The sequence below is a fragment of the Myodes glareolus genome, chromosome 2 (genome assembly GCF_982192425.1).
Source record: "Myodes glareolus chromosome 2, mMyoGla1.1, whole genome shotgun sequence".
NCBI lineage: Eukaryota > Metazoa > Chordata > Mammalia > Rodentia > Cricetidae > Myodes > Myodes glareolus.
Genome location: NC_142027.1, coordinates 132,233,031 through 132,256,889, shown reverse-complemented (window position 1 = coordinate 132,256,889; position 23,859 = coordinate 132,233,031). Strand labels below are relative to the sequence as shown.

General features: G+C 54.3%; 1 protein-coding gene across 1 annotated transcript; it reads right to left on the bottom strand.

The window, feature by feature from the left end:
- Window positions 1-7,457: 7,457 nt before the first annotated feature.
- Mvk (mevalonate kinase) lies at window positions 7,458-23,827 on the bottom strand. The gene is made up of 11 exons (XM_048449829.3): window positions 23,677-23,827; window positions 22,653-22,744; window positions 21,745-21,892; window positions 18,946-19,090; window positions 17,073-17,228; window positions 15,170-15,273; window positions 14,611-14,656; window positions 12,658-12,748; window positions 12,234-12,350; window positions 9,544-9,697; window positions 7,458-8,559 (listed from the first exon to the last, which is right to left on the bottom strand). The coding sequence occupies exons 2-11, from the start codon at window positions 22,728-22,730 to the stop codon at window positions 8,411-8,413; spliced, it is 1,188 nt and encodes a 395-aa protein (XP_048305786.3). The 5' UTR covers window positions 22,731-22,744; window positions 23,677-23,827; the 3' UTR covers window positions 7,458-8,410.
- Window positions 23,828-23,859: the final 32 nt, after the last annotated feature.

Genomic DNA, 23,859 nt, shown 5'->3' with positions numbered 1-23,859 from the left:
CAGCGGCAGAGAACAGGGGCCCCCAGCCCTCCTCCTGAGGAAGCAGGTCCCAGGGGGACAGTATCTGCCGCTCCATAAATAACCAGGTCCCTGGGCCCTGGCGGCAGTGGCTCTGTGTTATACAAACAGCTCTAATCCCGTCAGTTAGCCTGGATATCAGAGGAGACAAGCTTCTGAGAGGGGAGGCCTAATTGAATGGAATTGAAAAGGCAGTGTGGGGGGCGGGGCCTGGGAGGAGGGACCAGAGCTCGCAGTGGCTGGCCGGGCCGGGGCTCTCCGCTGCTGCGCGACCCAGGGTTTCGTGGCCGGCAGGGAGCCAGGCGGTGTGGGGGGGGGGAGGTTGGGGGGGGGTGTCGATGAGGTCGGTGGGGGACCCCAGCCAGGGTGCTCCACCCCTCAGGCCTCCCCTTTATCTGCTGGCTCTGCTGTTCTCTCTCTCTCCCGCGCTGACCCCTTTTCTGCTCTCTCTGTTATCTCAAATAATGTCACTGCCTCTTTAGTATCTATTCATCAGAGCAGAAAGAAGCCAGTACTGACACTGCTAAAAAAAAAAAAAAAATGCCATCTGTGCCTCCCGGGGACAGAGCGAGCTGGGTTCCAAGCGCTGGCGGCACCGGCCGCTGGCGCCCTGCGGCCCCAGCCTGCCATTTCACCGCAGCAGGGTAATCAGATTCCACAGGCGGTCCTCCCACCCTGGGCCCAGAAGTCCTCCCCAGGGCTGCTCTCCCAAGGACTCACCTTGGGGACCTTTTCAGCTCACAAAAACCTTGGCCTGGCCTTTTTTCCCCCTTTTTCTTTGTAATTGGTTTTTCATTCATTCTTAGTAGTATTTAAAAACTGAATTGTATCATGGCAGCCAGATTTTTAGAATCTCTTTTTCAAACTAGACAGAGGAGCCAGGGATGGTGGTGGGAGGTCTGTAATCTCAGCATTCGGAAAGTAGAAACAAGAAGATGAGGAATTCAAGGCCATCCTCGGCTACGTGGTGAACCGGAGGCCAGCCTGGGCTATATGAGACCCTGTCTCCAAAATATATAACATAAACAAGATAAACAAATAAAACTAAACAGAGGGCCTGGGCTGGAGCTGAGTGACCTTTATAATGTGTGTGAAGGACTCAAGCTCCACACTGGAACCTGACCTGCCTGCACAGCAGCCCCGCCCCTACTCCAGGGTAACAGCAGGCTGGGGCTAAGGTCAGGCAGCACCCATCAACCCTTCCCCAGCGAGGTTGGAGATTTGTGGATGTGAGGTATGGAAGCAGAGAGACTTCCCAGAGTCATGTTAAAAGTCATGGGAATCAAGGACAGGACTAGAGCTAAAACCCTCAGAAGCAGCAGGGAGACCTGGGCCCAGAGATGGCAAGCCACTCTCGTGGGCCGCACAGCAGTGCAGAAAGCAGCTCCCGGAACAGGTCTCTTTTCAGCTTTGTGAGACAGGGATGGAGAGGTGGGACATCCTGAACTTAACCTCCATGTCTCACATGCCTCTAGTCCAAAAGGCCGCGTGACTCCTGCATCTGCGAGCCCCCCACCCTTGTGGCTGGCTCTGGAGAGCTCGGTGGGAAGCAAGGTTACATTAGCTTCAGCCCCTTCTCCAGGCCTTGGGGCTAGCTGAGCTCAAGCCAGTGTCCTCAGTCCTCTAGGAAACCTGGGCCAACAACCCAGCGTACTGCAGATGCACTGTCCAGGGGCAGGTCGCTCCCCAGCTCCGTGCCTCAGTGTCCCCATCCACAGTGTGGACCTTTGTGGCTGTATTGGGGATGGTCTTGGTGGACTCTGATCTTTGAGGCAGATGGCTGGAGGGATGGGCATGAGGGCCACTAGAGGGCCACTAGATGGCTGCCAAGGACAGGCCGGCCTGCGCTGCTGAAGGCCCCCACCCTGCAGGGTCGTAGGGGGCGTGGAACAGATGTGTTGCCTTGGCAACAGATGGCAGGTGCCTGGGTCCAGGAAGCCTTGTCCTCCAAGGTCATGTCCTCCAACTCCCGGAGCCCTGGCAATCTGGCATGCGGGCACTGTGGTTGAGGTTCAGTGTCCAGCTCAGCACAGCCAGCCCTGCCTTCCTGCTGCCACCCACAAGAGCAGGAAGAACGGCGGTACCCAGCCTTGCCTGTTAGAAAGCGAGCGGGGGACCCTGGCTTCGACAGCTGCTGTCACCAGGTCTGAGGCCTGGATCAGCTGCTCTGGGCACAGGTGGCCTCTTTGAGCCTCAGTTTCCCCTGTAAGAACAACAGCAGCTTCACTTCCTGGATGCTTGGGCCACATGGGACATGGGCAGAAGAGCCTGCCAACTCCAAAAGGAGACGTCCTGACTAAAGTCCTACAACTGGGGGATGGGAGGGTGCTGGGCCAAAAAACAAAGCCAGTTCACAGAATAGTCATCAGTGGTGGGTAAATAAGACACAAGGCTCAAGGTCCTGCTGTGTTAAACAGACATACTTTCTATTGATAGAGACTGAGGCCCAGAGAGGGCAAAATACCTGTTTGGGATCACACAGCAACCTGTCTCTCCTTGCTCTGCCTACATTCTGGTCACCCTTATCTCTCACAAAGTGTCTTCCACCAGCTGAGGACAAATGAAGCCAGTGGGCCTCCAAGAGCTGTTCAGGTCATGTCTCTGGTGCCTAGCCTAATTCCCTGTACATAGCAGGGGTGCTTATGACTCACGACTCAGGCAGACCTGCCAGCCTTAGCCTTGTCAGGAGGCAGCATCTTTCTGGGAAGAAGAGGAAGCCCTAGAGTCTTGGGAGGTCTGGGGGTACCATGGAGGTTCCCTGCCTCAGTCTACACAGCAATCCACACATGAAAGGGCTTTGAATGATGTCTTCCTAGTCACAGAACCCTCACAGTGAGACGGCACGAGGGAGGGGTCAGCAGAGCACGGTCCAAACGGGGCCACTTGGCACGTGTCCCATCCCTGGGTACCCCATCCCTGGGTGCCCCATCCCAGGGTGCCCCATCCCTGGGTGCGTGAGTCGGCTCTATTATCAGATACACTCAAGCCTCCCTGTCCCTCCGTTAACACAAGGAGGGAGCTGGGGAGGAGTCGGGAGCAGAGGAAGTCTGTGACCCCTTTGCAGGGCCCCAAGAGGATTCAGCCGCTGGAGGCGGGGCCCATCCCCCTGTATCTGCAATCTCATTCATCACATAGGCCTGCGGTGAGGAAAAAATAAATGAGACAGAAAACTCAGATTTGACTAGATGTCTCAGTCAGGGGCTCCAGGCCTCGAGCCCCTCAAGAGTCTCAGGCAGCATGGCGAGGGGCCTAGCACAGCTGCCTCTCATCCAGAAACGGGCTCTGGTCAGCACCAGGCAGGCTGGCAGTCACCCAGCCTGTCAGAGGGCACACCTGTCCGGCTGCCTCCCTGTAAAATGGAAGGGTCAATCTGCTACTACCCAAGATGTCCTACACCCAGCCTGAGGACCACAGCCATGCATCAGCAAATCCAACATCGGTTGGCCAAAGCAGTCAGTCTTAATTTTGGTCTCCTCCCTGCTTTGTGAGGACCCTCCCCTGCCCATTGGACACCTTCTGCATACCACTAGAAACCCCATACTGCATTGCTGCGGGCTTCAGACAAGAGACTGTAGAGACAGACCCTGTGAGCTGTACCATAGGGCTCATTGCAACTGTAAACCTGACGACACCCAAGAGGGCGAGCACACTACCTGCCATTTTGCATGTGGGAAAACTGGCCCAGAACAGAGAGTCAGAGCAGATTCCGGGCACCAGGCTAGGCAGGGATGAGATGGCTTGTGCATAGCATCCCAGCTATGGAACAGCAAGGACAGAGGAGCAGGAAGCAGCTCACTGTGGGACCCTTGGCAGGTCTCTCTAGAGTTGGTTTCCTTATCAGTACCACCGATGCTTTGGGACTCTGATGCAGCTGATGTCAGTTCACACATCAGTGGGTGACACTGGGATCAACTGCATTCGAGCATTTGTTTGGAAAAGACATGCTGAGCACATGGGCTCCTTCGATGTGGTGTCAGGCTTCCTGTGTGTGTATGGGGAACACTCCAGGTTTACTGCAGAAAGAATGCTCACGCCCGTCGATAGCTCCACCTCTCTGTTCTGTGTCAGCGAGAGGGACTCAGGCACAGGAAGCAACAAGGACTGAGAGGAAGGTGGCTGAGCTGGGCACATGACAAGTCAGACTGCCAGGTAGATCTGACATCACAGACACGGGTTTCCCTCCGCTCTGACCCTTGCCTGCCTCAAGAGCCTGGGGCAAGTCCTTTCTCTTCCTAGGGCCTCAATTTACCCAGTAACAGGGTGGGGACAGTCCTAGCTCACAAAGATAAGGCATGTCAAGTAAATGGCCTGTATTGGACACATGGTACGTACTCTGTATAGGTTCAGGTTTTTTTTTAATTATTTATTTATTTATTATGTATATAATATTCTGTCTGTGTATGCCTGCAGGCCAGAAGAGGGCACCAGACCCCATTACAGATGGTTGTGAGCCACCATGTGGTTGCTGGGAATTGAACTCAGGACCTTTGGAAGAGCAGACAATGCTCTTAACCTCTGAGCCATCTCTCCAGCCCTAGGTTCAGTTTTTACGGGTTCCTGACACTTGGGTGTGGGGAGGGTGGGGCTAATTCTGAATGACAGGCAGGACACCCTGTGATGAGAATGATGGACACACAATGGAGTGTGGGTGGGCGTGTGCGTGGAGAGTCCTGTGATGGATTACTAGGGATTCAGTGCTGCCTGAGACAGCTGGGGGCACTTAACACAGTTCTAACACTTGGGAGCAAACTGGGGGAAATGGCCTGTGGCCTGGACACCAGAGATCAATATATATTGGTAGAGAATGGTGACTACGCACCAAAGCAGCAGGTAACCAGAGCATGCTCATACATGAGGGAGGAAGGTAGTCACACTCTGTGTGGTTTGAGAAAGGTAGTCACACTGTGTGGGGTTGGAGGCAGGTAATTTGGTTTTCTTGTTCATGTTCATCACAGTGAATTCATGTGACCAAAACTTTTTTGAGAGAGGGAGAAAGGAAGGAGAGAAAGAGGGTGAAAGAGAGGGAGAAAAGAGAGAAGGGAAGGAAGGGGAGGGGGAGAGAGTAAAGACTCTATGTAGTCCTGGTTGGCCTAGAACTTCCTATGTAGATCAGGCTGGCCTCAAATTCAAAGAGATCTGTCTGCCTCTGCCTCCCGAGTGCTGGGATTAAAGTTGAGCATCGCCAGGCTCACCATTATGTGATAAGTGTGGAAACATTTCTGGCTTTCGCTGCGAAGTGGCTCTCCCTTCCTCACAGCAAGATGGCTGCTGTGGTTGAGAAGCCCACCCAGAAGGAGTTACACAGCCAGGAAAGGAGCAACTTCCGGATGCTAGATGTGGAGAGGCCTGGCACACAAGGACAAAACCAGAGGGCAGAGCCTGCACATGGAGGTGGGCAGAGCAGCCAGAGCCGGCACCATGTGCTGGCCAGTAGCATCAGGACCATAAGGTTCCACTGAGAAAGAACCCCCTCCCATGGTGTATGCAGCCTGCCTCCCCACCCGAGACCCTGCTGTGCACTGGAGGGCGGCAGAGACACTGTCCTGTGCCTGGCACCCTGTGCCAGCTCTGAGCAGAGGAGCTAGGAGGGTGAAGCTGGGTGGCACTAACAACTTTTCCAACAGCTAACAGAGAACAGCATCTCTAACCAGCAAGGCTAGGTTTTTAACCAGTACCAAATGCTGCTGAGGTTTCTGGGAAACTCTTACTGTCATTTGGCACAAGACTATAGTGAGCACTCACGGTGTAGCCAGCAGTGTCAGCACCGCCTGTGAATGTTCAGTGAGCACTCACGGTGTAGCCAGCAGTGTCAGCACCGCCTGTGAATGTTCAGTGAGCACTCACGGTGTAGCCAGCAGTGTCAGCACTGCCTGTGAATGTTCAGTGAGCACTCACGGTGTAGCCAGCAGTGTCAGCACTGCCTGTGAATGTTCAGTGAGCACTCACGGTGTAGCCAGCAGTGTCAGCACTGCCTGTGAATGTTCAGTGAGCACTCACGGTGTAGCCAGCACAGTGCAAGCACCTGCCGTGTGTTCTCTCACCTGATCTTCACACGACCTCTGTAAAGGTGATTGCGTTCACCTCACCAAGAGAAAGCCTTCAAAGGTAACTTAGCCCAAGTCACATGAACAGAGGGTAGCAGAGGTGGAATGGAACCTGCCAGAGCTGAGCTCAGTCACCAGGTTGGCATGCCAGAGGTGGCCTTGTGATCCTCTGGTTTGTGACCTCAGGCCTGAGTGTACACCAGAATTACCCAGTAGCTTTAAAAGCTACTGGAGGGCTGACCAGGTGGCTCTGTCGGTAAAGCCAGTGGCTCACAAGATGGTTCAGCTGGTAAAGGCACTTCCTGCCAAGTCTGATGACTCTAGTTCAACCGGCGGAACTCACAGTGGAAGAGCACAGACTCGTCTTTGCTGTAGCACATACACGCATGCACACACACATACACTATGTTTAAAAAAGGAAAAAATCATGGGAGAGGGTAGAAGGAGAAGGGAGAGAAAGGGAGGGGTGCAGAGAAAAATATACAGTTCAATAAAAACAATTAAAAAAGAAAGAAAAAAGATAAAGTCTTTAGTGATGGAGGCCTACCCAGACCAACAAGGGCAGAATGTTCAAGGCAGACAGGGAACAGCACTCGTGGGTCTTTTGGAAGCTCAGGGGTGACCGTGAACTATAGATGATACCACTGCGTGACTAGTAAGAGCAGTAAGAGCACCTATCAGACAGGTGGCTGCCGATGGTGGCATTAGGGGTACAGCACGATCAGAACAGCAGCTGAGGTAAACGGCTACGCTGGCTCAGAACTCAAAGGTGGTTGTTTCCAGAGGACCAGGGCAACACATCAGCATCAGCTGCTGACACAGCCCCCAGAGAGCACGCGGACTCTGCAGATCTCAGGCCGACAATCCTGTTCAGTGCTATAGCTGCCACGGACATTTCACCTTCCTCCCCGACTCGGGACCACACCATGTGGTAGTCCCAGCTGCTCACTCAAACCGCAGGACGATTTGTGTCCTCGTGCTACAGGTGGTTACAATCACAGCCAGCCTGTGGGGAGGCGGTGCCAGGGCAGAGCAGGTTGACGGCTGGCTTTGGAGTCAAACGGCCTCTGAGGCTGATCAGCTTCGTGGCTTCAGACAATTACCCCAAATCTCTGAGCTCTGGCTCCTTGGTTTGTAAAATGAGCATGAGATTGCTGATTATGTCATGAAGTTGGGCACGGGCTGGCTCACAAGTGGCCAGATGAATATTATTGCTTCATGTATTACTTGTTTCCAAAGGGCAGGAGCACAGACCTGCCACAAAGCCTGCAGTGACCTCCTGGTGGTGTGCCCCAGCCCAGCTCCCACCTACCCTCCTCCCAAGGGTGCTGGGAAAGGTATCAGCTGCCCCCTAGCGGCGGAGGGCAAACACACAGCAAGTCATGGGAAACAAAGTTTAGCCCAGCCCATCTTTACTGTGGCCCCTGCTCCCAGGGGTTCTGTGGGTGAGGTGGGCCCTGCCATTCCAGAAGTATGAGGGAAGGGCGTTCCCTCCACCTAGCCAGTTGACATCAAAAGAAAGGGGGGGCCAGAAAGTGGTGGCCTTTAATTCCAGCACTCAGGGAGACAGAGCCTAGTCTACAGAGTGAGTTACAGGATAGGCTCCAAAGAGAAAGAAACCCTGTCTCAAAAAACAAAACAAAACAAAAACAATCTCCCCCCTCTGCCAGGAAAAAAAAACAGATGTCCAAGGTTTTAGAGCTGTGTGCACTGGCGGGTGCTCATGGTAGCCGAGCTCTGTGCTGTGACTGAGGCAGGGATGTCCTTGTCCCCACTCAGCAAGTACTACCTAGAAAAACTCCCTCTCCGAGCTACATTGCAAAGTGAGGGGAGTCTTATTTCCTTCCGCCTCAGAACTCCCGGGGGTGGGGGCACTGGAGAAGGGTGGAGGAGGAAGGCACAGAGGGCACCAGCCCTGCTTTTCCGCAGGGCCTGAGGCTTTGCCTGTGCAATCTCTTTATTTTCCCCACGGGCAGCTTTCCTGCGAGTTCACATGGAGCCTCAGCTGATGATCCCTGCGTGCGCGAACAGCAGACAAGAGCCACGGGCTAGGCAGTTCCTAAGGAGCCTTCAATAGCAGGACAGAGGCGTGCATGGCTAAGAGCCAGAGTTTGAGTGAGGCAGATGGAGGCCAGGCCCAGACAGATGCACCCGAGAGCTCCAAGGTGAAGGCTGTTATCTCAGGAGACCCCAAAACTGATGCCTGTTTGGCTCCAGAAATGCCAGGGTACAGCCGGGACACTGAGAAGGCGCTACCAGCAGGAAAGGTGTGCGGCCAGCAGAGGCCAGCTCCAGTCCCAGAAGTCTCCAGTGAGAGGGTTCTCGGCAGGGCTCAGGGCCACATCACCTCAGAGGCCCAGGGCTTGGCGGACAGAGTTGTCTACGGAGGCAGCTGAGTGCATGGAGACCCCAGGTGCTCCAATGCTGGTCTCCCGGCAGTCAAACCCACAGTTGCTCAGGGCCTGCTTGGCAGCCTCCACTTTGGCTCGCTCTAGACCTGAAGAGGGAAGGCTGTCAGCTCTGACGGATGGCACTCGGCAGGCACTCCCACCCCGGGGAGGGTCCCCTTGCTGCCTGTCTTGCAGCCTCAGAGGCTCTCTGCAGCACCTATGAGCCATGTGCCTAGTCCCAAACCTTCCTCAATGGGCTCTGATCACCTAGACCCAGGCTTGCCAGGCATCAGATGGTCATGAGGCTTCAGGCTTAATCCGCACATGAGCCTCAGCTTCCCTATCTGGGAACAAAGCTGACACTAGCCAGACCCTCACTCTCACAGAGTGCCTGGCCAGTACCTGGTAGACTGGGTATGCACTTACAGCATTCACTGCTAACCAGCATTGGTCTTGGACCAGTAGCTACCATGCAGGATCTCCTAGAGGAAGGCTCCCCACACTCCTTAAAGCCAGAAGCCACAAGAGCAAGGGGATCTGGGAACCCTAGTGGGCTATACAAAGTGAGGAGACAGAGGGATGAGAAAAAGGAGGAGGGCAAGCAGGCCAGGGAGGGTGGAGGCGGGTGGTATCACTGGACACCTACCGGATGCCTGCAGCAAGAATTCCCTGCACGCAGGCCTGGCCTGGGCCTCTCTTCAAGTCTATTACTGGGTCTTTTCCCCAAAGGCTAATGAGCATGGCCATTCCACTCTGCCACTAGGTCACCCCACCCCGGTTTCACAGCGAACAAGAGTGGGCTGGGAGGTAGGGGACGGGAACCAGCCCTGGCTGTTTTTGAGCTGTGGCAGGAGGCAGCAGGAGCAGCTTGGGGCAGACGAACTTTCCAGCCACATGCTCCTCCCTGAGCAGGAGGGAGTCCCACGGCCTACCTGCAGCCATCCTTGCTTTCCCTGAGCAGACAAAGGGACAGTGAGGCTAATTAACTTGCCCAGGGTCACAAAGCAGAGCTCAAGCCTCCCTTTCTAGGGAGCCCTCCAGCGGGTCTTCCACCACAGTCCATGTTAGCAACCGGCTCCCCAGCCCCGTACCTGGCTTCAGGAGGGTGATGCCGCAGCCGCCGCCACCTGCACCTGTCAGTTTGCTGTGCAGTCCGTGTGCTGCTGTGACCTGGCAGAGCTGGTCCAGGGAGGTGTGGCCCACACCCAGGGCATTCAGGTGATGCTGGTTCATGTCCATCAGCTCCTGGAGAAGATGCCATCTGTTCCTGCCTGAGCCACCTGAGGCGAACCCTCTGTCCCTGCCCACGTCTCCTGTCCACCTGGGCATGTCCTCCCGCCATGGATGAGCCTGTCCCTCATGACTGTGGGGTGGGCACGTAAGCTAAGCCTCTCACACAGGGAGAGGGTACCCGTCCCTGGATAGCTGAAACCAGCTGACTTCAGGCACTGCCCACCTGACCTGTCCACCTTCCATTTGGTCACAGATCACATGACAGATTCCTAACCACCCAGCTTCAATCTCTGGATCAAGTTATGCTTGAAGCCATTACCACTGGCCCCTCACTTAGAAGACAGTTCCATTTCTGCTAAAGGCTAGTGGGGACAGGTTTGCCACTTGCGAGAGAAAATGTCTCCAACAATATGCCACCCTACTGCTGCCTCCTGAGCTGGCTGTCACCCCAGCAAGGTCACGAGTGAGAAAACAGCTAAATATTTGTCTAGGTTTCTTCAGTTATGTGCAATAAACTGCTGCTAGCCAACCAACAAGGAGCGTGGGGTAAGCACTGAAGGCAGCCCCTGCTCGCCTGTGATTGGATGATGGGTGCAGACTGCACACTAGAGAGGCACGCCCAGCCAGGCTCTGCACTCCCTCCTGGAACTGGGACTCAGGCAAGCTGCAATGAGGCTGGGCTCTGCTCTTCTCAGCCCTGAGGCAGGGTCCTTTGCAAGAGTGTTTCTCCCATGGAAACAGATGGTGTGAGATCTGCCCGCCTCCTGGTTGTGTGAAGGGAAGGCCTTTCGCACAATGCCTATGTTATGCAAACATTCTGCCATCAGTGTGTGTTACTATCATCCCATTTTATAAAGGGGGGCCCTAAGGGCCAGGGGCAAAAAACCTGGCTGGGACCACCCATCTAGTAGGTAGTGAGTCAGTGCCAGGAGGGCTTCTGCTTGAAAGAGTGCCCCTGGCATTACCAATGCCTCCTCTTGTTCAGGGGATCTGGTGGGCCTTGTGCTGTGCGGCGCTCTGCTCCGAGCACGGAGCTCAGGATGCCTGTGCACTGAGGGCTGACCAGCACCGAGGCAGCTCTGCCAGGTTCTGCCAGGAGCTCTTGCTCTCAGGCCCACCCCGCGCTCCAAGCACTCTGACAAACAAGCAGACAGTGTGGCCTGGTGGCAGCCCCGGAAGGCTGCGTGTGGAGAAGCCTAGCTCCAGGTGTCATGTTGTCAAGGCAGGTTCCAGACACCTGTCACATTCTGATCCAAATCTGTCAAGGATCAGATGACAGAGTGTGACATGAGAGAATAGCTCGCTGGTTCACGTGCGGAGCTGTCTAAGAACAGAGCTGTGCACTTCAGCGGCTGTGGCAGCCAAAAATACCCACACTGTAATGCGTATGCTGCTCCCCAGCACTCTGGGGCTTGACAGTGCCCTGGTGAGCCTTCTCATCTCTTTTCAGCTCGGATCTGAGATCCTGAACATGGAAGGAAGCAAGGGCTGGGGAAGCAAGGTTTGGGGACTGCAGAAGGGTGTCTGGGAAATAAGGTCAGAGGCTCCAGGTTATATGGAGACTTTGTGCCCAGCACACAGTAGGTGCTCAGTAAAGCGCTCGGTGATTCTAGGTGTGATGGTGCACAATGTAGGTGCATCTATGAGTCTGAGGCTATCCTGGTTCATATAGTGAACTCCAGGCCAGTCAGGGTTACATAGTGATCCTGTCTCAAAAAATCAAAATAAAATCTGCTGAATGGAGGCATACACAGGTATTAATCAGGGTCCTGGCTCTGCTACCCACTAGCTTGATAACACAGGAGGAAGTCAGCATTTTGGACCTAAGCTCTTATGTCTGTAAAATGGAGACAAAGGCAGATGCAAGGAGCATGAGAGACGTTACCCTGAGAGGTGCACACTGGAATGCCAGGAGCAACAGAGGTGGCAGCAGGTATCATAGGACAGTACTAGAGCATGCCGGGCCATCTGGAGGGGACCCTGCCTGCACCTTCCTACGACCTGCCGCTGCTCGGCTACTTCAGCCAGGGACTGCTGGGCCCTAGTACTCCAAGGGAGGCCAGCTGGCATTTTACCATCAGCCTGATTTACCAGACCAGCTGGCCCATGTCTGAGAGGCAGCCTTTGGCTCTCTGAGCCAGTGCACATGGCACTGGGAACAGGAGACCCTGGAACTGTAACAAGCTTGTGACACCGCAGTGAGGCCACCAGCAGGCAGTGAAGAAAAGAGAATTCAGACACTGGCCTGCTCAAATGCTGATCGTGGGACTTCTGTGCTATACTAGAATTGCATGAATGGTGCTGGCCATGGTTAGAGGACCACAGAGCAACTTCAGAACCCACCTGACCAGGAGCAGCAGGTGGCTGTTGAGTGGACACCTGAAGCCAGCACAGAGCGGGAACCATGAAGGTAGGCATCTCCCCAGGACAAATAGGGAATGGGGGTCAGCAAGATGAAGTGTCTGTTCATGTGAGCTGCTTCTTAACCTGTGACCCACCTGCCCAAGGGCCAGCAGCAGGGTGAGGAGCTGGCCAGCGGTGGACTTACTTCTAGAATAAGGTACTGTTCCGGGGCTGGAGCTGCCACCATCTCTCCGAGCACTCGCTCACACTCCAGCGATATGGCATCAATCGAGGTCAGGAGCGGGGCCACGATCTCAGGGAACTGGAGGGAAGGAAGGGTAGAACACGAAGTCTAAGGATAGAGGAGTGGCCTGCTGTAGTAGTGGGGCACCATCTACACCAGCCCTCGGGAAGTCTCTTCTGGCCTGGCCTCTGTCCTGCTGCTGCCCTGACATCTGCTGGGGATGACATCTGCTGCCACAAAGCCAGTGACTAAAGGGGCAGGCCGGTTCCAAAACTCTCTGTCCTGATTCTGGTCTGGCAGTCAGCACCTTCCTTTCTGTCCACAGATTCCCCTCCTCAGAGTCCCCTGTCCCCAACACCCACAGCACCCATCCATCCAGGAGCACCTTGATTAGCCTGCTTCTGACGCCAGCCACGAGCGCCTTGGTACTTCGCGGGACCTTGGTGTTGGTGAGCAGGATCTGCAGGGCTGGGAGCCTGCAGTGAGAAAAAAGGCAGGATGGAGGAACCAGGCCCGGGACTCTACCCCATCCTGGTACAGAAGTGGAGGTCCAGGAAGATATGTCATAAGGATAGCACACAGGGGACCCCAGCTTAGTCTAGGGACTAGCAGGCAGAGGGGAGGAAAGATCCTCCAAGGCTTCACCATCCGCGAGGGATAAAGACCACTAGGGAAAGAGGCTAGGGCAGAACAGCATCTGTGAGCCTGGACAATGAGGTCATAAGCCCTCAATGGGTTCAAAGTAGCTATGGCAGAGTGCAGGAAGGGGCGGAGGCTCAGTGGTGCCCAACCTTGAAGCTTAGGTGGGGACTAAGGGGAACACAAGCGAGAGACAAACATCCTTCTGCAGGAAGGATTCAGGTCTTAAGGTTCTAGGAATTCAGGACTATCTACATGGGTGTTACTTGCTGACTGTCCTTAATCTAAACCTGAAATGTTCTGCGATCCAAAAACTTTGGGGCACCATGTTTGAGTTTAGATTTCTAGCTTAGGGTTGCTTGTTCTTCTCCCATGCACCTGTAGTGGTCCCTGCGGGAGGGAGCACGCAGACCGGACTGCAGAGGCACCCAGGAACCCCTTCTACAGTGCCCAGAGCAACAATCCGGGCAGGAAGCCTGCTGCGGCCACAGGAGTAAAAGCCCCAGCTGCTGTGGAGAGCAGCCCAGCGATTGCAGTAGGCAGACGCCCAGCACGGCCCTAGGGAAGCTGTGCAGTCCTGACTGACCTTGAGGGGTCTCTGGAGGAACCAGCCGCTCTTGCTTGCCATCCACTCTGCCCTTCAGAGAGCTGGGGCGGGGATGGAGGCAAAGAACCTGGATGCGCCTCTGTGAGACAGCTGCAGGCTGTGGAGCCCACACCTTTATTCGCCCTCTTTACAGTTCAAGACTAAGGTCCAGTAGCGGAGAGGCCGCCGTCTTACTGTCTCACCCACCATCCAGAAACTCGGGGTGGAGGATGGCGCTTGTCTTTTCTAAGCTTCCTAAGATAAGCAGACCGCCTGTCACTTAAGCTGGAAGAAAACACCTCCACAGGCACAAGCAGGACTGGGGTCGGGAGACGTGTGGCCCTGTGAGCCACTAATGGAGTGACTCAGCTGGCTGGGGCAGTGTGCCAGGACCTGGTGCCTATCTGAGACAAGCACCCAAGGGTGAAGACGGCAAGAGAGCACCAGTGTCCCTCCCCAACACATAAACCACCACACGACCCACCTCAGCCCCAGTGGGCTCCTACTTGCCACCATTCGACCCCTGTCCCTAACCTTTCCATTGATGATAAAAGCACCATGTACCAAGATTTAGTCTGCATGCCTGACCAGGTGGAGCACAGACATGCAAAGCAACCAAGTCCTCCGCTCTGAGCCTTGCCTAAGCCTTCCTTCACGGGCTCCATTCTACAGAAGCCTTGCTGGCCTCCATAACACCCCTTTGTCCTGTGTTGATTTCCATACTTATCTGTTAAACCCCAACCCACCCACCCTCACTATATAGCAAGCGCTCCCAGAAACAGCCTGGGAGGTTTGCCTATGCTCCTACACCCCAGGATGCACCATCAGAAGGGAGGCAGTGCCCACTGTTTACTAAATGAATGGACAGACAGGCAGCCAGAGTCTGGGAACCAGCTGGGCTTAACACTTTCACCTTTCATCACAATGAAGAGTTGGCACGGGGAGGAGAGACAGTGGCTAGGCAGGCCTTGCTGCGCCCCAGGCCTCACAATGTGATACGGCCACAGCAGGAAGGGGACAAGGACAACCGCCCTCACAACTTCACAAAGGTACAGTGCTCTTCCTGGACGTGTGGAGCAGCTGTGCTAGGCCTGGCCACGAAGCCTGAGTTACCTCTTCAAGGATGACATCTTCCCTTGCTGGTAGCGCAGGGCTCCTCCTAAAGAGAGGGACAGCAGCCATCATGACAGGGAAGGCTCAGATCTGCACTCTGGGACAGTGTGAGGTCAGTGTAGCCTCACCACATGCCAGGCTGAATGACGCACCCACCCGCTCCAGCTTCAGCTGTGGAGGACCCAAAGGATATTAAGGCCCTCGGGACCTTGGCCTTCTGAGCTGCTCGGCTTCCTTAGCCATGGCCCAGGTGGTGAGGTGAAGGCCCAGGGCCCAGAGGCTAGGCCTGTAATGTAAGCAAGCGACTTGCAAGGATGGAGCACTGCTTGTGTGGTTTGGAAACTCCATAGCAACAGTCCCCTGTGACTCACTGACAGAGATCAGTGGGGTTTACTATTTCCCAGAGCCTGAGCCCTCCCTTCAGAGAGGCATGGCCCTGCGATCTTTCCTTCCCCTTAAACGCGAACATGCTCTTTTCCTCACTGCCCTAAGCTAAGAGTCAGGGCACCTACGAAAGCAATGAGCCTCGCAGGAAGGATGAGGAAGCAAACAGACGTACCCCAGGTGCTGACAGCATTGTCCACGCCAGAGGGGTTCCCGTGGATCACTCTCTCTCCCTCGTAGGCCCACTTGTTAATCGACTCCAGGTCCTCGTCAGGCCACCTGGGCATGCAGAGAGTGAGGGTCGCTTTAGACCGCAGAAGGAGCTGTGGGAGGACCGGCTGCTAGCACAGGCTATCCCAAGCCCAGGGCTGATGTGAGTGGGCACAGGAACTCAGAAGGAGCAGAAGAGTTGTCCTCTCAGCTCAAGATGACACCGAGCCTTGCCTTCCCTTCCTTTGAAACCACACAGCGTAGCAGGAGAGGCCCAGGCCTCGGCTTCCCAACATGCTGTGCTCTCACTAGATGGCTGACTCTGGACCGCCAACTAACCTCTCCGAGCCCTACTGTCTTCACTCTCTTCTGGCCCACATCAGGTACGGCTGGAGGCAGGCCCTGTGTCTACACAGGACACATGGTGCCTCTGATCATGTGCCAGCCCCTACCCCAGGCCTGGATGGCCACTGTAGCTTGGTCTGCAGGGGTGGCTCAGCAGCGGTCAGTGTGGAAGCACCCACAGTGCTCACTCTTGCAGCTGTGTACTTGGGAGACCGAGGCAATAACAGCAATAGTGTGAGGCCAGACCCACACAGCGAGACCCCACCTCAGAACAGAGAACGACAACACCACTGTGAGTCTCTGGTAGGCACCACTCACCTCTCGACCTCCTGAAAGCAGAGGAGCCTCCTGTGGAACAGCGTGGGGGCTCAGTGCCAACACGTGACCAGATCAAACACTGGCCAGAATCGGAAGAGTGGCCTCCCACCCCTGTCTCAGTGTGGCTCTTTTCTGGAAATTCCCTTTCCCCTGCAGAGCTGTGTGGGGGTGCTGTGGGCTGGTCGGACGCCAGCCACTACTCAAATCCTCCAGCTATACCCTCTCCTCTCTCATCTGCGAAAGCAGAGACAGCGGTATCTCCTTCACAGAGATGCCATGAGGTGGAAGCACACACCACACTGTTGTATGATGCCTGGGGCACAGTGGCCTAAAACAGGTACTGGGACCACAGGTCCTGAGCATATGCAAAAACGGCCCAGCGTCTTGCTGAGGCAGTTGCTGCCTCTGGGTTTTCTCTCATGAGTTAGGTGAGGACTACAGATCTGCAACTCACACAGTAGTATGCAACAGTGGTCAAAGGTGAACTGGCTGGGTGTGAGGGGACACACTGTAACCAACCCCAGCAGCTGGAAGGCTGGTGCAGGAGGTGAACGGCTGGGTGTGAGGGGACACACTGTAACCAACCCCAGCAGCTGGAAGGCTGGTGCAGGAGGTGAACGGCTGGGTGTGAGGGGACACACTGTAACCAACCCCAGCAGCTGGAAGGCTGCTGCAGGAGGTGAACGGCTGGGTGTGAGGGGACACACTGTAACCAACCCCAGCAGCTGGAAGGCTGCTGCAGGAGGGCTATGAGTTACAGATCAACCTGTGCTATGTAGCAAGGCACTTCCATAAATAAAAAGAAAGAAAGAAAAGCAAAGGAGAGAAGGCTCAAGCCGGAAGAGGCTCGCGGGACAGGCAAGAGGAGCTGAGCTGACCCCAGCCCTCATGTAAAGCCGGGAGATGACACATACCTATAATCCTAGCACTGAGAGCAGAAAGGGGGCTCTGGAAGCTCACACACCAACCAGGCTGTTGTTCCCAGTGTTGTGTTGTACCCAGTACTCAAGGTAAAGGCAAGGACTGACACCTAAGATTACCCTGACCTACATCCCACCCCCAGAGAGAGAGAGAAAGAGACAGAGACAGAGAGAGAGAGAGAGAGAGTGAGTTTAAAAACTCTACAGGAAAAGGCAGGGCTATCCCTTTCACACAGGGGAAGCTCAGGTTCAGACAAGCAAGGACAAGACAGAGACAGTCATTACCTGCCGACAGCGCCCCTGTCCTTGAGCGGGTTGGTGATCTCCTCGCAGGCAGTCAGGAGGGCAGCCACCAAACACACCGAGTAGGCAGCACTGGAGCCCAAGCCTGCCCCAGGGGGCAGTTCTGACCATACTACAATGTCCAGGCTCGGGAGTGTCCTGAAACACACCGGGGCATAAAGCATGACTCCTTTGAAGGCGTGAAGTGCCTATGGGAACCTGGGCCCAGGAATGGACATTGGGGGAGTGGCTGGCTGAGCACCTGGACCACTTAGGGAGAGCATCCCCACTGGATGGTGGCAACTGAAGGTGACTCAGACAACCAGAAAACAGGTGCTAGACTTAAATCACTGTGAACTACACCCCCCCCACACACACAACAGAGCTGGGCTCCTTTCTGGCCTGGCTCTCAACACCAGTTGTCTGTCTGTCTGGCACAGCCTTGTGCCACATCATCTCCACCGATCTTTCCAGAGGTCACCAAATGTTTCCACTGGACACTTCCCCAAAACACCCACAAGGGCTGTTGCTAGGCTCTGAGGATCCACACGTCATCTCCCTCCACGGCTGCCTGTGTTCCCAGGTGGCCTCTTCCACCAGACACCCCTCCTGACACACGGCACACGGGTCTGCTGCAGATCAGTTAAAAGGGAAGCCATACCCTCACACACAAGAGCTCCCTCAAGTAACGCCCGACAGTGTTAGCCAATTTCTAAGTCCTGTTCAGCGCCAACCTCATCTGCTTAGCAACTCTAAGTCAGCCTAGGCTTCACAAGACACTTTCCAGAATGACGTGAGTTCACACAGTAAATTCATTATGAATTAATAATATGTATAATTTCCTCAAGAGTCAATAAGGTGGATTAGGAGTATAATTAAAATGGTGACAAGGCCATTGCCATGACAGGCATGCTGTATAGAATAGTTTGGGGTTTGTTGTTTCTTTTGAGGCATGCAGCCCCAGTTGGTCTGGGCCTCACTGTGTAGACCAGGCTAGCCTGGAACTTACAGAGCTCTACCTGCCTCTGGAGTGCTGAGGTTAGAGGTGTGTACCATGTTACCAGTGTCATTTTTTACACAAGGGGAAAAGCAGAGCATCAGATACTGGCCAGGCCCTGTGCCAGGGACATTGCACAGGTGGCTGGCACTTCTACCTGACTTGGAGATTCTCAGCTTGGTAGCGCGCTTCCCTTCAGTGGGTCGGGGCAGGGTCTCCCACCTGCATAGGGTGGGCGTGTGTATTTTGAAGTCACACTCAGCATTGGATGTCTACAAGTAGGAACAGAACTTAGAAATTGGCTATCAATGCAGCATTTCACAGATGGGAGAGCTGAGCCTCAGAGAGGACAAGCATCTCAAATGCGGGCAAGAGGCCTGCCACCAGCCTTCAGAGCACCTGTGATGCTGTCTCAGCAGCACTGTCAAGCTCGAGGTACCAGCTTCCCAGGTCTCCCTGAAAAGAGAACTCAGGCTTCACTCTGCTAACTGTAGCAAGACGAGACACACATGTGCCTCTCCAGCCACACCACAAAGAGGCCACCCTGAGGAACAAGAATGCAGCAAAGCCTTTGTCCTACTGAACTCAAGCAGCAGAGGACGCAGTACAGGGACAACATGTCAGTGTTCATGTGAACTGGGTACATGTCAGCTCTATGGCCTAACTGGCTGAATGGTCTTCGGGCTGTCTAACTCCGCAGCCTCTGCTTCCCCAGGAATAAACAGGTGAAGCCTCTCTCTGGACCGCTGCCTCACTGTGTGCACAGCCTATGGCCATCATCCCTAGAGACCCAGGAGGCACAGGGATTCTCCAGTAATAGTGGCAACCAAAGCCCTTCCCAGGGGAGGCTGGGCAGACTCCTACAGACCACGCACACACCTCTGCTTCCGGCAGATGGTCAGGTACAGGTACAGAAAGGCGAGCACTGCCAGGCCCTCAGTGCCGACACAGTCCCCGGGGAGGCTCGCCACCTTCTTCAGCTTCTCCAGTTGCTCTGGGGTGGGCGCTGGGCCATCGCCTTGCTCTGTCACACAAGCAAACAAACAGGCAGCTGAGAGGGTTTTGTAAACCCCAGAACACAGTGGGATCAGTATGGGGACAAACAGGGTCCTAGCAACCAGCCAGGTGTAACAGTTTGCTTCCAGTTTGGGCGGTAGACAGGCTCCAGTGTGGGTCTTGACGGTGAAGATAAAGACCAGACACTCAGGACTCAGCATGGTTCCCAGCCTGGAGTAAGTCCTGAACTAATAATCTGAGCACATGTTGTGTACAAGCCTTCGCTTGACCATCGAGCCTTCAAAACCAAAGGGAGCAGTAAGGTAATCCCGAACCCATCTCTCTCAAAGACAATTAGCAAAAGGTCTGGGGATGTGGGCAAGGCCCTCACTTAGCATGTGCCAGGTCCTGGGCTCCATCCTCAGTGTGTGTGTACACGCACGCATGCACGCACAGGAGGCTGAGCAAATCTGACCAGCTCAACTTCACAGATCACGCCCAGTCTCGGGTCAGCAGGTGGACTGGAGCGGGGTGTGGCTGTTAGGAAAGTTCAGGGCATCCACTAAGGGCTCAGAACATATGTGCTGAATAGATTCACGGTACATTCTAGAGGGCCAAACCAAGCCCTCTAGAATGGAGGAGACACCAGCATTGCAGAGTTCTGTGATGGAGACAGACCAATCTTGGAGTGCAAAGACCTGTGTAAGGCTTTTCTGTAGCCATGATGGAGGTGCAGCCTCCAAGCCCAGCCCTCCATTGCTGAGCCACAGACCAAAGCGGTCACCACACTCCATCTCTGGTGGCAGGTGGCAGGGCTCAGGGGCGGCTGGAAGTAGTCCCGGGAGGGCTCTCACTTGCCCTTGGCTGGCTTGGCCGAGAAATGCTATTTCTAGTGAGGAGGTGTGAGCCAGAGAAGAGGGAGCATCCTGGGGGTCAGGCCATGGGGCAGGGGCCCTGCTGACACAGCCCAAACAGCCGCAGTCACCGCTCTTCCCATGCCCCAGCAGCAGCACCACAGGGGCCCTGGGCTACGTGCATGGGAAGCCAGTGCTGACACCCCAGAAGAAAAGCATGGTATGGTCCGACGCTGTTTCAGAAACAAGGAATTCCCTCTCCTGAAGTCAATCCTGACTGGCTAGCGCCAGAATGCCCAGGTTGCTACTTGGGGAGCTGAAGCTATGAGGTGTCTACCACCTCAAGTTATTCCTAACTGTCCTCTGAGCCGGGCAATCACCATCTTGGGGAATTCAGCGGTGCCCCCTTGCAAAAGCGATTATCCCAGCTGGGTTTGTTGACCGTGCACCCCCTCACAGAGGTGTTGGGAGGTCACAGGACCTTCGCCTGGGCATCGACTGGCTCCCTACCACAAGCTGTATGCAACTCTGCCCAGCAGCATATGGCTGCAGGGAGGGGCTAGGACAGCTAGGATCCATCTATGTGACTTCCGGAAAGGCATCATTCCTACCAGGGGCACCCACACCCCAATGGGTAACCCCTGATCCATACTCAATAAGCAAGCCCAATGAACTCATTGGTTCCCCAGGGTGAGCTCTGCTGGGACCTTAGGAGAAGGGTGGGTGTCGTTTATGTTCCCCGGGGAGGAATTTTAGCAACGCTTCATTAGTATTGATTGGACTTGCCTGTAATAAACGTAAGTTCCTTCGGCCTTTTAAATAATTTCTAGCAGTGCTGGAGATTAAACCCAGGGCCTCGCATATGCTAAGCGTACACTCCGCCGCTGGGCTGCCCCAGCCCTATGCTCAGCAGCAACCATAGACTAAAGGCAGAAACTGAAAGCTTCTCGCCACAGCACCTTCCCCAGGATCTAAGCAATGTTGATGGCTGATGCCTCTTCTCCAGACCCTCCTACACATGTACACCAGCTTACACTAGCATGTGTGCCATTTCATAACTGTGACACACCTTTTGTTCTCTTTTATCTCGTTTTCTTTGATGTGGTCTTGGGTAGCCCAGACTGGCCTCGAATTTTACCATACAGCTGAAGCTGTTCTGGAATTTCTGACCCTCTGGCTTCCACCTCCTGGGTACTGGGAATACACTAGCTAATATTGGCTAATATTTCTAGAATCACCTAGAAAGCATACCTCTGGCATGTGGATGAAGGTGTTTCTAGAGAGGTTTAAAGGAATGGAGCTGTGCCCAGCATCCATCCACTCATCTCTCTGCTTCCTGACTGCAGAGGCAACGTGGCCGGCCGCTTCAACATGGAAGGCCGGCCACCCTTCCTTAAGTGGCTTCATCACAGCAACGAGAAAGGCAATGGACACCACAGCGTAAGGTTTTCACTCTACATGAGTCTGAATGATGTGCCCCCAACAGCCAGAGGTGTAGGAACAAGTTTTCACAAGTTTAGAATGACCAGCTGAGCATAGGGGCACACGCCTTTAACCCCAGCACTTGAGAGGCGGAGACAGGCGGATCTCTGTGCATTTCAGGACAGCCTGGTCCACAGAGTAAGACTGCCACAAACAAACAAAACCGAATCAAATACTAAATGAGTAAAACCAATTTTTTGAGGTCAGAGGTCAGAAGAGAAACCTCTTGGAACGGCTATCCTCTGGATCCCTTACAGACAGCCTGAAGTAACTACCCCATCACCAGCTCCCCACTTTCTTCAGGGGCCAGGCTCTTACCACAGCTGGCTCACCCCTTTGTACTAACCAAGAAAGCTTGTGTCCAGCAGTTGAAGCTCGGCTACATCCCAGACCTGTTTAATACCAATGTTTGGTAAACTGAGGCTCACTTTCCCATTGCTCTGTGGTCGAAGCAGTAGAAACGTTCTCAAGTTCAAGGCCACTGCCAGGGCCACCTACAGGAAAAAGTGCAGAAGCAGTAAACTGAGGGTGAATGGCTCATGGCCCAACATCCATGTTTCAGAGATGCAGGCGGGAGGGTCCCTGGGGTTCACTGGCCGTCTAGCCTTACCATTCCAGAAGGTTCTAGACAATGAGAAGCACTGCCTCAAAATCTGAGGCAGACAGTGCCTCCTGAAGAACAATACCTAAGTTCATCTCCTAGCTTACACACAGCACACATGTGTGTGAGCACACGCACGCACATGCACAGACAAAACCATAAAGTGACAGTTGCAGTGAATGGAAAAAATATAAGTTTTGAGCTCAGACCCACTCAGGCTCACACCCAGCCTTGTGTATAATGTGCTTGGTCACGTCACTAATTCTCTCCCAAGCCTCAGTTTCCCTCCCTGTAAGACAGAAGACTACGAAGCTGCACCCCTGGGCTAGCTCCGAGGATTAAATGAGATAATGCATGTGTTCAACACCTCTACCAAACCTTGTCTCCGATTCCCAAACACCGGGACACCCCAGAGTCCACTCTTCTGAGCTCTTTTCCCTAACACGAACTTTCTTGGTGATTCCACTTAATCTGTGAGGGTTTTACATGCCATCTTTCTGCCATTGTACTGGGTGGTCAGAAGTCTTTTAGCATTTAAGGTTTGGCTGGAGAGATTCATCCAGTCCACCCCTCGGGCCTTTCTTTTACCTTCTTCGAATTCAGAGTCAGAGAGAAGTAATACTCATTTCTTCAGGGCTCTGGGGACTTTTTACCTTGCCGTGGACAACAGCGTGTTCTCCATGGAGAATGACTTTCCCGGGAGCAGATATCAGCAGGACTTCTGACAACATGGCTCCTGAGACTCCTGAAAGGGAATAGCAGAGAGAGGAACAAAGGTACCTAGATGTTAATTAGTCACGTCAGGAAGGTTGGGCTTTGTGGCACATGCCTTTAATCCCAGCATTTGGGAGGCAGAGGCAGGAGGATCTCTGGGTTTGAAGCCATCCTGGTCTACAGGGTGAGTTCCAGAACAGCCAGAACCATGTAGAAAAACTCTCAAATAGAAAAGAAGAAAGAGAGAGACAGAGACAGAGACAGAGACTGAAACTAACATAAACTGCCCTGAATCTGTTTCCCACATGTCAGATAGGGCAACATTGGAAACTGATATCAAAGGACTGGGAAGTAGCAGTGTCTGTCTGCCAAATAACTCCTTGACTAGACAGCTACTCAGCACTGGCCGGTTCTTGGCTCCAGCATTTATTGCTATCACTACTGAAGGTAGAAATTGGCATGGCCTCCGAGTGCATCGCTCAGTAGTGAAGAGCTTGCCTACTATGAAGAAGGCCATGTGTTTGATGGCGTGGTAAAGGGAGGTTTTCGTAAAATTTTAAAAAGGAAAGAATTATTCCCGGACATCGCGACCACAGCCAACTGTCACAATAATAAGGCTGCAGGACATACCTGTTATGCCCGGTGTTGCATATTTAAACAAGTACTTCTGCAAGGTAGAGTCTCACTGAATGTTTCTGCTGGATTTACGGGCGCATGCATTTCTGCATTGTTATAACTAAGGCAAAATCACCCGCGATTAAGACTTCACTGGAACTCCCTCACACAAACCATCCCACTACAGACTAAGCAAACATTGAGGCCCCCGTTTCTTAGGGAACTGTCCGATCTGATGCCGCCGACCGCTCCGACCAAGGAAACTAAGGCAGAGGAATGGGGCGCCTGGCCTGCGGTGTCCGGGGCCCCGGTCCTCGCGCCGCCCGCCCCGCAGCCCAGGGCTCTCACCTGCCGCGGCCAGCGTCCAGGTGTGCAGAAACCGCAGCCGCAGCTCCGGATCTTCTCCATCCCGGAGCGCCCAGCCCCACGGAGGCGGGCGCGTCTTCCCTCAAACCAATCAGAGAGCTCGAACCGAGGATCCCTTTACGGATTGGGTCGAATATTGACCAATGGGAATTTCAAACACGCCGG

Bases quoted from the DNA above. Each gene is read 5' to 3' on its own strand.
- Mvk (XM_048449829.3), bottom strand. From the start codon at position 22,730: ATGTTGTCAGAAGTCCTGCTGATATCTGCTCCCGGGAAAGTCATTCTC. The intron at 15,274-17,072 runs GTAATGACTGTC...CTGCATGCCCAG, and splicing joins GACAGGGGCGCTGTCGGCAG to GTGGCCTGACGAGGACCTGG. The intron at 9,698-12,233 runs GTAAGTCCACCG...CATCTTCTCCAG, and splicing joins AACAGTACCTTATTCTAGAA to GAGCTGATGGACATGAACCA.